General features: G+C 45.9%; 1 protein-coding gene across 2 annotated transcripts in view; it reads right to left on the reverse strand.

Moving 5' to 3' along the window:
* nrp2a (neuropilin 2a) overlaps positions 1 to 12193 on the reverse strand; it is a 70225-nt gene that overhangs the window by 20080 nt on the left and 37952 nt on the right. For both annotated transcript variants that reach the window (XM_034677965.1, XM_034677966.1), the window contains exons 8-11: positions 3948 to 4092; positions 2381 to 2556; positions 1139 to 1318; positions 907 to 1051 (exon numbers count right to left, since the gene is read on the reverse strand). In XM_034677965.1, the coding sequence (XP_034533856.1) occupies positions 907 to 1051; positions 1139 to 1318; positions 2381 to 2556; positions 3948 to 4092 (646 nt within the window). The remainder of the gene's footprint in view (positions 1 to 906; positions 1052 to 1138; positions 1319 to 2380; positions 2557 to 3947; positions 4093 to 12193) is intronic.

Raw genomic sequence — 12193 nt, forward strand, 5'->3', positions numbered from 1 at the left:
ATTAACCCTGCTAAAGGAAATGTGAAGACACCTTTTTCTTTGGATGCTAGAACCAAAAAGGGATAATTTTACACACTTTCATGCCTCATCTCATTGTTCTGGTTTCTTCTCCTGCTGCGTGTATGAGCGACATAAATATAGTGATGCAGTGGAGGCAGACACACCTGTAGGACGGTGTTCTCCGTTTCTATCACTCCGTCTGAACGAGCGGTAAAAGCCTGAACGCTGATGTGCTCTTCTGTATATTCAATTTCTCTTCAGCTAGAAAGCAGCGCACTTCATCAGCACTTATACGAGCATACAAACACATCAATCACCTAAATGAAAGCAAGGCCTCGCTCGTATTTATAGTGCTGTGATTACAGCGTGTGTGTGTGTGTGTGCGCGTGTGTGTGTCCTGTTCAGGCACAGAGGGAGTGGTAAACAGTGAGAGTCCACATGTGTGTTTCTGCAGCACGGCCTCACATCTGGAGAACAGACTGAGCTGGAGAGTGAACAAACCAACCCTCCGTCCTTTCTCTGTTTCTCTCTGTTTCTCTCCTGGGATGCATTTCTTTAAACCAAACCCTGTCCGACCCCTGCTGACACTCACTCTGCTGTTTGAAGCCCGCAGAGAGCCGCGCTCATACTTTCCAGGTGAAACAAAATCACAACCTCTCAGGGTTGAGCGTTCTCTTCCTCCGCCAGCACTCGATGTCTCTTTTCACCTCTGGCAGAAGACTCTAATGACTCTCATGCATATCTAATGTGGGCCTCGCATTCCTGCTTTCCTCAAGGTCCATTCAATCCTGCTTAATGTTGACTTCATTAGACCGTGGGGGCAAATAATTCAGCCTGGGAAAAGTGTATGCGGCAGATTATCATATATAAACTGTCATATGAGCAACAGCTGCAGCCGCGTCCTACCTGGAAGGTCACAGCCCAAAACCTCCACCCTCATCCCGATCCCCGCAGGAGACCACCTCTCCGGGTAGAGCCGCACGTACTGGGCCACCACCTCCTCAAAGTGACGAAGCTCAGGGGTGTCGTAGTGCGTGTTCCCCTCGAATGTCTGCAAACACACGTGCACAGAGTTATCACATGACCATAGAGGTTTCATCACTCTCTTTAACGATGCAGACTCTTCCTCCTCACTCACTTTGGGGAGGCTGGTCTTGCGGTCGATGATGAAGTTCCAGTCTTTAGCGTTCAGGCTGTGTGCCACTTTGTACTTCCTGACAAATGCCCGGTTATCCGTGGTCGCTCCGCTTCCTGCATCCCCTCCCCTCGCTCCCTGCGTGATCACTCCGCGCACGGTCTTTGGCACACCCAGGTCCACCTGCGGAGATAAAACTGAGATCAATACACGTGCTCTGCTCACAAACACCACGTGGATTTGTTTGATTGCAGCTGTGCTCCTTTTTCCTGCTTGTTTGCCTCTGGCAGCAGGATCGGGAACATGTGGAGGACAGAGTTTATAACATCTACTTGTTGCAAAATATAAACAAGACCTCTACGCTGCGGAAGTCACAACAATTAACCCCAACAAGACCGAGGGAAGGAGGTTGTTGCTGTTGTTTGGCAAACTTCTCACATCACATAAATGCACTTTAAGCAGCAGTTATGCATTCACATCAGGTACACGTTAGAGAGAGTTCTGGTACATGAAGTTTTGGAGATGCTCCAATGAAAAGCTTCAGTCAACTGCTGCAAAAACATGCAGGCGTGCAAATGCAAATGATTAAATCACGTCCTCTAAAAGTTCTGCACATGCTCAGATTGTTATTCTATAAGTCTGACATCATCGTGCAGGATTTGTACCGTGATGAAAATCTGTAAGAGTGGTGGAATCAGACAAACCTGGAGAAGTTTTAGATAAATTAATTAACCCAGAAAGTTTGGGACTAAACAACTAGCTTTATTTAAGTTTTTGTAAAATTTTAAAATCATTTATTCTATCTTTTTATTGCTATATGTTTTATGTTTCATTTTAATAGTGATGTTACATGCACCAGCTGGATGGTCATTTCTATAAAGCTCTTTGTAGTGCAGATTTTGAATCAGTGTCCCGTGGCTCTGAGCACAAAGACATGAAGCTGGTTTCAGGTTAAAAACATCATCCTGCTCTTCATCTCAAACATCTCTCTCTGTACGAATCCTCTCTTTAATGCAGAATAACAATCTGAGACTGTCTGAGGCAAAAACAAGACCTTTAATGGATGCTTTGATCTGAAATATGAAATCACAGCTCCCACAGCCCGCCTGCAGACTGCTGACTCATGCACTCCTCAGGAACTCTTCCACACTCCTCTACCTGTCAGTCTTTTAGTCTCAGAGTAAGTCAAAGTAAAGTAAAGTTGTTGTTTGCAGAGAGACACCATGCAGTGATGTGTCCTCTCACCTGAAGCCACTCTTCTCCTGCCAGCGGCTGAGCCGGCGCAGGGAACCAGCCTGAGCGGCTCGCCACCAGACGTGCCGTCCCGGGACTCCACACCATGTCCCTGCTGGAGGAGGCGGAGATCTGGGCGTCAGGGAGGAGGCCGGAGAGCAGGCCCTGGAGGTCTGAGCACGGAGCGTCTGCAGAAGAGAGGAGAGATAACTTTTAACCTCCAGCTCGGGTGAGTCTCGGCGACGACCCGGCATACACTCACGGTGATACACATATCCCCACCGGGGAGCGGTTAAGCTCCACCGCAGGGCTACACTACGGCCCACTCAGAGTTAAGAGCTGAGCAGAGAGGAGAGGGCGAGAAAGAGATGTCCACGCAGCACTATTACATGTTGAAAATGCAATTAGAGTGCATTAGTGGGATAAAAGCATATACATGAAGCCGGCTCTGAATGGACACGCTCCCCTGCTTTGCATTCATGCACTTTACGTTTAATAGAGAGACTTAAGCAGCTTTTAATTACATCATTTTTCTGTATTGCATCTTTATATTCCTTACAATAGCCCGTCTGCTTACTCTGCTGCACACACTCTGTGTACGCTCCCCGTCTGAGGCTTCATGTAAATGCAGAGAGCCCTCGGAAATGAAACTCATTCAGATATGGATGAGCAAGTCGCTCTGAGAGGGAGCTGCTCAGGGAGGAAGTGAGAGGGAGAAACGAGGATTAAAGGGGATAAGAAAGGTATAATACGAGGAGTCTGGAGGCAGAGAAGGAGAGAGCAGAAAGAAGGAGGGAAGAAAGGGAGATGACGCCTGAGGGGAGCGAGGAGGAGAGGAAGATGTGGGGATGAGACGCAGCGGGAGAAGGATGGAGAGAGAGAGAGACGGGGCGAGGAGGAAGAGCGATGAGGAGATGTTAGTTGTGCTGACGGTTTAAGAGAACAGATCAAAGTTTCATGCTGTTATGTCACCGCCAAAGCAGGAGGTGTAAATAATGAATATCAGGCGCAGGAAGTGTGTGTACGTGTGTGTGTGTGCCAGCGGGTGGTGTCTGTGTACATTCCTGCCTGCTTTTGAGGTCACCTGCTATTTTTAGAACTCACCTATGTGTGTTTGTGTGTGCGTGCGTGTGTGTGTGTGTGTGTGAGCATGTACCTGTACTGTAAGAGCTAATAGTTATTTCAATAGCAGCTGTTGAGGCTGAAGAGAATCACAGTTTCTGATGTAAGAGCGAACAGGGAGCGATGAATGATTGATCGCTACCCGTTTCTCGATATAGAGGAGCAGCACTGAGCAAAGAGGACACATCAAAAAAGTATCCAGAGCCGTGAGAGAGAGAGCGGAGAGAGAGAGGGGGAGATGACACTGGTGGAAGAAGGAGAGAGTAGAAGTTTCCTTTAATTAGCTCAAGGCGTGCAATGTTTAAAAGACAGCAGGGGGAGCGTGGGAAGGAGAGACTATATATACCCGTACGTGTGACTGAGTGCGTTCTTGAGAGTCTGATTTAAAGTAAATCTTAATGATTTCAGATGAACGTTGTTTCCACGTTAGGATGGCAGAGAGTCAGATTTCACACACCTGTGATCTGACATCCGTAGAGCTCAAAGCGCAGAGCGATGCCGTTCCTCCACGTCTGCGGCCGGATGCGAACAAACCGGGCCAGAACGGGCTGCGGGACCCGGTTCAGAACCACCTCAGCTGGATCCGTGTTGGCGTGAAAGATCTGCAGAAGCAAAGACAAACAGAGGACAGAGGTGAGACAACGTCAGGTGCAGACGTTCCCGTCATGCTGGTCTTATCTCTCCGGTTCTCACACACTCTCCTTCCTCCTCCACACCCACCCACAGAGGGCTGTTTCGCTTGGTTTCACACACACACTATACTACACACACACACTCACACACACACACACTCAGTGGCAGGCCGGACAAAGCAGAGACAACCCAAACATGGATCCAATGTCACCATCCCAGCTGTCGATTTGTTTCGGGGTCAGAGGTTCAGCTCTGGGAGGCTGGGAAAGCCTGACGATGGATGAGGGTCCCTCTCTCTCTCTCACACACACACACACACTCCTTCCATACACCTCTATAGGTGGTCGTAGGAAGCTGCAGGAGACGTGACCTGACACGAGCAAACATGATTGGCCCTCACACACAGGACGTGCCTCCAGGTGGGCAGGATGTGAGTGAAACCAACTTCCCCAAAGCATCAACATTCACGTCTCCTCCGCGGGCGCTCCCTTCCTTCCATTCGCTCTTCACGGCCGGGGCGCGGCCGCAGGGGTCGAGGGTTGAGTGTAACCCGGGTGGTCGACTTACTTCCCGTTTTGGGCTGAAAATTGTCCCATGATGCTCGAGGGCGTGTGATGGGGGGCGTTCAATGACAGACATGATTCTCCCTCTCTTTCCTTCTTGTGGTGGTGAAGTCTTGCAGAAAGCAAACCTCCTGTTTGTGATTATAAACTGCTTCCTTGTCCTCCCTGCAGCTATCTCTCAGTGAGGCTCTCGCTCTGCAGGAGAAGCTTTTTTACAACCCAGTAAAAATTTAGTTTTAGATTTATCACCATCCGGAGATACATCAGCTGAGAGTCTCTGATACTACTGGAAAATAATTTAACATTTACTGGCAGCAGCAGCAGATATTTATCTGTGCCTTTAAATCAATCCAGAGTCCTGAGACGCTGTGATCGTTCTCTAAATGTGACAGACAGCCTCGTTCCTCGTCTTTATTAACTTAAAGTTACTGTTTGTTATTTCACCTGAGGCTCCATACTCCCCTCATTGAACATCTTCAGGTGATAATGACTGCAAGGATGTCTCTTTTCAGCCTCTTTAAAGCTGAAACACCCCTGTTTGTACACAGGAGACACCAGACAGTAAAATCGCTTACTGTAGCTTTAAGGCGTTATAAAATAATGGTTGTTTTGCACATTTGAGCATGTGAACTGAGAGACAGTGATTCCCTGAATGTTAAATAATGTGTGGAAGGGAAGAAAAGTTAATTTAAAATACAAATATTAAACAATATAACACATAAAAAGGATTATGGAGATAATAAAATGAATTATTTTGATTGATTTCAAATGTATTTGAATTTATTGTTTAAAATTGTCTTCAACCATTCATTTTATTTCATCATAATTATTCTTTTTAATTATTTTAAATTAGTTGGAGTTTTTAATTCATGTATTATTTCTATTATAACATGATTATTCATTTTATTTGATTAATTATTTTATTTTTAAGTGTATTATTGATTTATCATGATTTTAATTTAATTTAATTTAATTATTTTGTTATTTTTATCATTACTTACAAGTTCTTCATCTTCTCTCACTTCCCTCTCATCCATATTTTCTTCAACCTTCATTGCTAGAGAAGCATTCAGCACTCCAGCATGTTTGTTTATCGTCTTCCAAATAAAATAAAATGAACATAAAATGAAAAACAAACATTATGACATGGATTTTGTTGATTTTCTCCTTTTGCACATTAAAATAAAAGGTCACATTGATGATCAGAGTGTGCCTTACATCAACCTCGACTCCCTTCTTTAATTTAGAAATCCACTTTCTGAAAACCTGCTCCTTAAAGAGACTCCTCACTTCCTCTCTTCACCTGCACATCAACACCTTATCCTCCTTTAAAGCCGCCTGATATCTCTGCACACTCCCTCGCTCCCTTTCATCACCCCTCTTCCTCTTCTTGTTGGTGGCTACAAACTGAAACCACACACAGGAAACCACAAACCCCCACACACACACACACACACACACAGATCCATCCTCCACACTCAGATAAGCAGGAGGAAGCGTCTTTAAACCGACTGTTAAGTGTCATTCACTCTATCTGTCTGTGGTCGCCCCGGCTGGCTGATAGGCGAGCGGCTGTTGACTGACAGGTTTTAACAAAGACGGCGTGGAGGAGCATCACGGCCGCTGCACACAACGCAGCGATGGAAAGACAAGCGCTACAAGCCGGCGAATTAAAGATTAAAGGCATCATTCTTTTAAAAAAAAAGCTCCTACATGACTTTTCTTTTACTTGGAAGCAAGAACAGACGATCAAACCGGAGCACGCTCAAAATCTGATTTCCATAATGTTTTCCGAGTTTAAAAATATGACGAACATGCCACGGTGGTAAAAAATGACCTATTTGTTGAATTCCCCGTCTGGTGCATGCTTCCAAATGCAATATGATATTCCAGAAATTCCATAACCAGTGGGAATATGGCTTCAAAATCCTACTCCAGGGGTTTTATTTGATTTTGGGCATGGCCTGATTTAATCACGTGGAGCTGACACTGGTAATACAAAGCAGCGTGAGTGTTTGAAGAGATAAGCGGGGCTCTATCTGCTGCAGCATCGAGGATCGGCAGCCATCGTGTTTACCTAAGAGGCCAAACAGTGGGCTCTTATGGGGGTTATGTAAACACCCACGCATGCTCACACAAAGACAGGCGTGTGATGGAGGGGATCGCCAAATCATCTCCCTGCCGCTGAAACAAAAGAGCAGCGGGGAGGAGAGAGAGAGAGAGAAGGAGGACAGGAAAACAGGAAAATGACTGCAGGGGAGAAGGGTCCTCAGAAGAATAGTTAAAAACAGATGAAGAGTGGAAAAAGGAGGTTGAGTGGAGGACAGGAGAAATGAGGGATATGATCAGAGGAATGTGGACGAGGCGAGGGGGAGGAAGGAACAACGGACAGATTCATCACTAGAGCAGGAAAAAACTACCTCCAAGTTTGAGCCAACAAGACCTTCATTGTATCTTCACTTTTAAAAATATATCACTATCATGTACACTGTGTGCAAAGTGAAGCGTACAGCTGCAGTTCCTTTAACGCCCAGCACATCACTTCACTTCCTCCTTCCTTTATGAGGACACCTGAAGGCTCAGCCGTTCGACCCCTGACTCCTGAGGTTAAAGGTCAACGACTCAAGGAAGCAGATGGTTGCTCATTGACCAACTTGATAACACCGTGGTTACTTTTTGACTCGGTAGGAATGTCTGCCAGGGAACAGTCCACGAACGTGGCGTCCAATCTGTTGTCTAGACCACATCTGTAATCTGCCCGACGACCGCCGTGTTTTTACTCTCACGTTTGACTGAACTCAGCCCGTCACGTGACGTCCGGGCGAGGTGGGCTGAATAATTAACGCTGTCATGTTGTGTCTCCTGGCGTGGGGAGTCATGAAATTATAACGAAGGCATGCTCACACACACACACACACACATGTAGGGCGGCAGAATGCGAGGGTCAGACTTGTTAGTGTGGACATTGGCGGGACAGAGGCACCATGGGTATTTAACTATTGATAACCTCTCTAGAGAAGGAGGTCACCGTGAAAGACGTGTGGTAGTAAACACTCTCTCGCTCCAGAGGCACGAAGATTAAAAAACAACTTCATTTCAGTCAGTTTTTGTTGACTTTAGGAACAGATATTCTCAAAAACGAGCGATGCCACCGCAGAGAGACCGGCTTCATTCTGCACATCACATTATCTTCTTCCCGGATGTGTTGCTCCCTTGCTCCTCGTCTCCCTCTCTGTCCATTACACTCGTCATCCAAGTCGTCCTGCTCTACTTATTCCCTTTGTTTCTAGCCTTTCTCCCCCTCCTCGCTCCAGACGTCCTGCCTCACCCCCTCCCTCCCTTCTCTTGTTCTCCGTATGAAGATGTTGACAGTAGGAACTGGTTCCAGCTGGCCGCTCTCCACAACTGCCTCTAAGAGGGGCGAGCATTGTGTGTGTGTGTGTGTGTGTGTGTGTGTGTGTGTGTGTGTGTGTGTGTGTGTGTGTGTGTGTGTATGCTCAGGTTGAAGGCAGTCATCCTTGGAAATTGTCTTACATCTCCTTATGTTCGAGCCTCACACTGCGTATCAGTGTTACTCGTGTGACTGCTCTCACTCTCATTCCCTCAAACATGGTGACTAGGTCATCGACCAAGTCTCCAAAATACGACCACCTAGGTTTCCCCTCTATCTTACGAGCTAGAGTTGAAACTATCTCAAGATGATGGACTAAGTGAACCCTGCAAACTTTCAAATATACCTGAAGAACCTTTAAAACCTGAACCATAAATCCTCCCTGAAATAAGAGGTGAGCACAGATGTTCTTCTTCTTCAGAGCAAAACACAAAGAGCATCTACAGATCTGATTCTTTCTGTGTCGGTAACGCTGGCGGTTAACTCTGCTTCTGTCTAAAGATGAAAACAAAGATTGCACCGACAACTCATTTATCCAGAGAGAGAGATTTCTGGGAAGTTGTTGCAGATGAATATTTCTTTCTGGACTCTCTGCTAGAAATGTTTTTTGGACTTAATGGTGGGATGTGTTATTTCTGCCTTTATTGGACGGGACAGAGAGAGAGGGCCATGAGGGATGACGTGCACCAGGAATTGATAGATTTTTATATGACAATTCCTTTAAATCCATTAGCTTGTTATCAGAAGTGGACTTTGCACCATTGTGACGTCACTAATTTGTTTATTGAGCCTTAAGTTTGGCATTTCAGACGTCAACATCTGGGATTTTTGGACTCGTGAGTTTTTGCAGCTTGGCAGTCGAGATTGGCCGTGCATATTTCTCTAAATGGGACCATCATTTAATAAAAGAGCATCGTGCTTAACTGAAAAGACTCAATCCAAGAGCATAAAATGTGCACTGAGGTAATAAAATCCAAGAGAACTAGACTCACTTTTACAATCAGACGTGTTCTCACAACCAAGCTGCAAATTCTTCAATGCTGCACTTCCAAAACATCCGGCGTGTGAAACGTTCTCGGCCAGGTTTGTTCTCAGTCTAACCAGCCTGTGCACATTTTTACTGCTAACTTGATTCATGCATATGCAAAACAGATGATAGTGTGGAACCTTAATCATCACGTTTAAATGTAGGGATGCTGACCAGGCTGTGTGTTGCAGGATTTTAGCAGGACCAGCCATGTGCAGATTAGATTTGTATGTATTAAGTTGAAAAATGGTGAAGGGAGAAACAAAGCCTGAGCTTCTCTGACACGGTGTGATGGAGGAGCGCGAGGAAATGCTGTGTGGGCTGTTTTTTTTCTCTCTCTCCCAGGTTACTTTGTCTGCATGTGTGTGTATGTGTGTGTGTGTGTGTGTGTGTGTGTAAGCATGTGTAAGCATGTGTGTGCAGATTTAGCACAATACCTTTCAGTAACACAATGCTCCGTTAGCACCGGGGCTGATGGGATTTTGCACACAGACAGATGACGGGGTGTGTCTTAAATGTTAATTTTTTGGGGTGTTTATTTTAAATCTGCTCAAAATAAGTGTGTATCCATGTGTGTGTGTGTGCGAGAGATTCCTAAGTGTGCGAGCGTCACATCAAGTAATGAGGTGCATATGTGAACGGTGGGATTTAGAATTAACAAGTCACATGGGTGTCAAAGAGGAAATGTGTTGGCATGCAGAAAATGAGTCAGAAAATTCACTCACACACAGACGCACAGACACACACACAAACACACACACAGACGCACGCACACACACACACACACACGCACTCATAAAGCCTGTTTGCCAGTGTGACTGAGGTGATAGCAATCTGCAGTGCTGCTGTTTTTTTCCTCTTCCTACATCACTTTTAGTTCCTTAAAAAAAACTCCCACAATGCCTTTCAGTTCCTCTCTCCGTCTGTCAAATCATCTTCTCGTCTTTAAATCCTCCGCTCGTTCTTAACGCCACAAATAAGGACACAAATCTTCACAATGAACGGTGACGCTCTCTCTCCCAATAACAAACCTGCCGAGCCGGTCCGTTTATTCACGGCTGATTCAGATCTGATGCAAACACACACTCCAGCTTCAGCCTCCCACAAACACACACTCTTCCTCCGCTCTTCCTCCAAAGCCACATTAGCTTCAAGCTCGCTGTTAAATGACAATTAAAAGAACCAAATCCCCGTCATTACAAGACCCCCTGACGAGGAGTGAGCTTCAACCACTTAAGGGCTCTTTGGGGGGCTTAGGACGGGCTAACTGGGAGTTTGTACCACACGACTGGTGGATTAGCAGTCACGGAAGATTCAACAGGAGCCCACGGGGACCGAAGAAGGACCTGGTGTCAGGGAGAATGAAGTCTTGGTTTGAATCATGCATCACTTTAAGAAACCCCGTCCATGTGTCTGTCTGTGGTCGGCAGGAACACAGAGAGAAAGTCTGATCTGATGTAATCTTTGTGATGCATCAAAGAAAGTGACTGCAGAATTTATCCGTGTGGATTTTAGGACTAATTTAATAAAAGCCTCGTGAAGTATTGACTAAACGCCGCGGCTGTCATCATTCTTTGATCATCAGAAACAGATGGTCCTCTTCCTTCACATCTACATGTCACATCAATAATGGAACATCACATTAGTTCAAGGAGCAGCTTCATATCCTGGATTCAACTCGGGTTGGGGAATCAAAAATGGAAGGGAGTGGAGTTAGTTTGAGGTGCTCTTAGAAGACACACATCCATGCCAAGCTGCAACCTCAGGTGTTCACGAAGGCCATAGTCCTCCCCTCCGCTCTCTTCTCCCCACATTTCCTGACTCTCTCCAGCTTTTCAATCCAATAAAGTACAAAATGTCCCAAAAACTGCAGTTCCTCAAGTGTAAACTAGAGGATGTCTCCAAAAACCAAGGAACCCCCTATAGAGACAATACTGAACAGCAGAGTTGATCATGTCAGTCTATTGGAAGACTCATCTGTCAGGATTATACTTAGACTCAGATTTCTGCATGACACATAATGTGGGCGTGAGTTGAGGTCACAATGACTCTACGTGTTTGTCCTTCGAGCACCAAACTCTGATGATGCCATCCTGTGGTGCAGGTGGACGTTCTGTCACATTCGAGGACACTCGCTGCAAGCATTCTTCAGATACCACTTTACAAGAACAGGCAGAGCGCGGTGGAGGACAGGCAACCAAACACAGCGCCTGGAGCTGCTGCTGTCACCTGCAGGGAGGCATAAAAGTGCTTATTTCCCTCACAAACAGCATCATCACTTCAGCACAAATCTGTGTTCTTTTATTGATCTTTCATCTTGGAGCTGGACTTTATTCTAAAAGCTGTAAACACAACAATTTCAGGATGTTCAAAGAGAGCGATCAGCCGGCGAGCCGTTTCTCTCCCAGATGTATCCGTCAGAAAGTGTCTGAGCGCTGTTTTCCACTCAGACAGATTAGTGGACTCAGATTACACGGCACAGACAGGCAGGCACACATCATATACATGCACACATCTCCAGACAGGGAGATCAGCCAGAGGTTAGTCAGAGGAGGGGTCTACTTGTGTGTGCGTGCACGGATCGGGGGACGATGGGAGGTTCTAATAAATTGCACAGATGTTGACTTTTTAAGACAAATCCACGTTTCCCTCAATAATCTCCACATCAAATACCCCCCACTGGTCCCAGCAAAACCAATCACTGGCACACACAGGAGGGGGGCCCCAGTCCAAGTGGGTAAGCGTGTGTGGATTAACCCTCTACAAACCAACCCCCCACCCTAGCAACTCTCTATTTTCTGCTTGGAATCCACGGTGACCTTAACCTGACTGTGAGGGACGGAGTTCAAATCCCCCCGTAGGCTTACTGTAGGTTGCATCAAAACAACAACTACCTGCACTGTGTACAAACAAGCCCACCTTATGTACAGACCAACGAGGATTACACCTCCAGGCTTGATTGAAAAGCTGGACATTAGAAGATTGTGATGAACCCGTCCAGCATCTCTAATTATCTTTTCTGTAATGTCTACAAAGACTTAAAGTAACATCTTTGTCAGTCAGAGGCTAAAACAAGCACAGGATTTCAA

Source organism: Notolabrus celidotus, chromosome 24 (genome assembly GCF_009762535.1).
Source record: "Notolabrus celidotus isolate fNotCel1 chromosome 24, fNotCel1.pri, whole genome shotgun sequence".
NCBI lineage: Eukaryota > Metazoa > Chordata > Actinopteri > Labriformes > Labridae > Notolabrus > Notolabrus celidotus.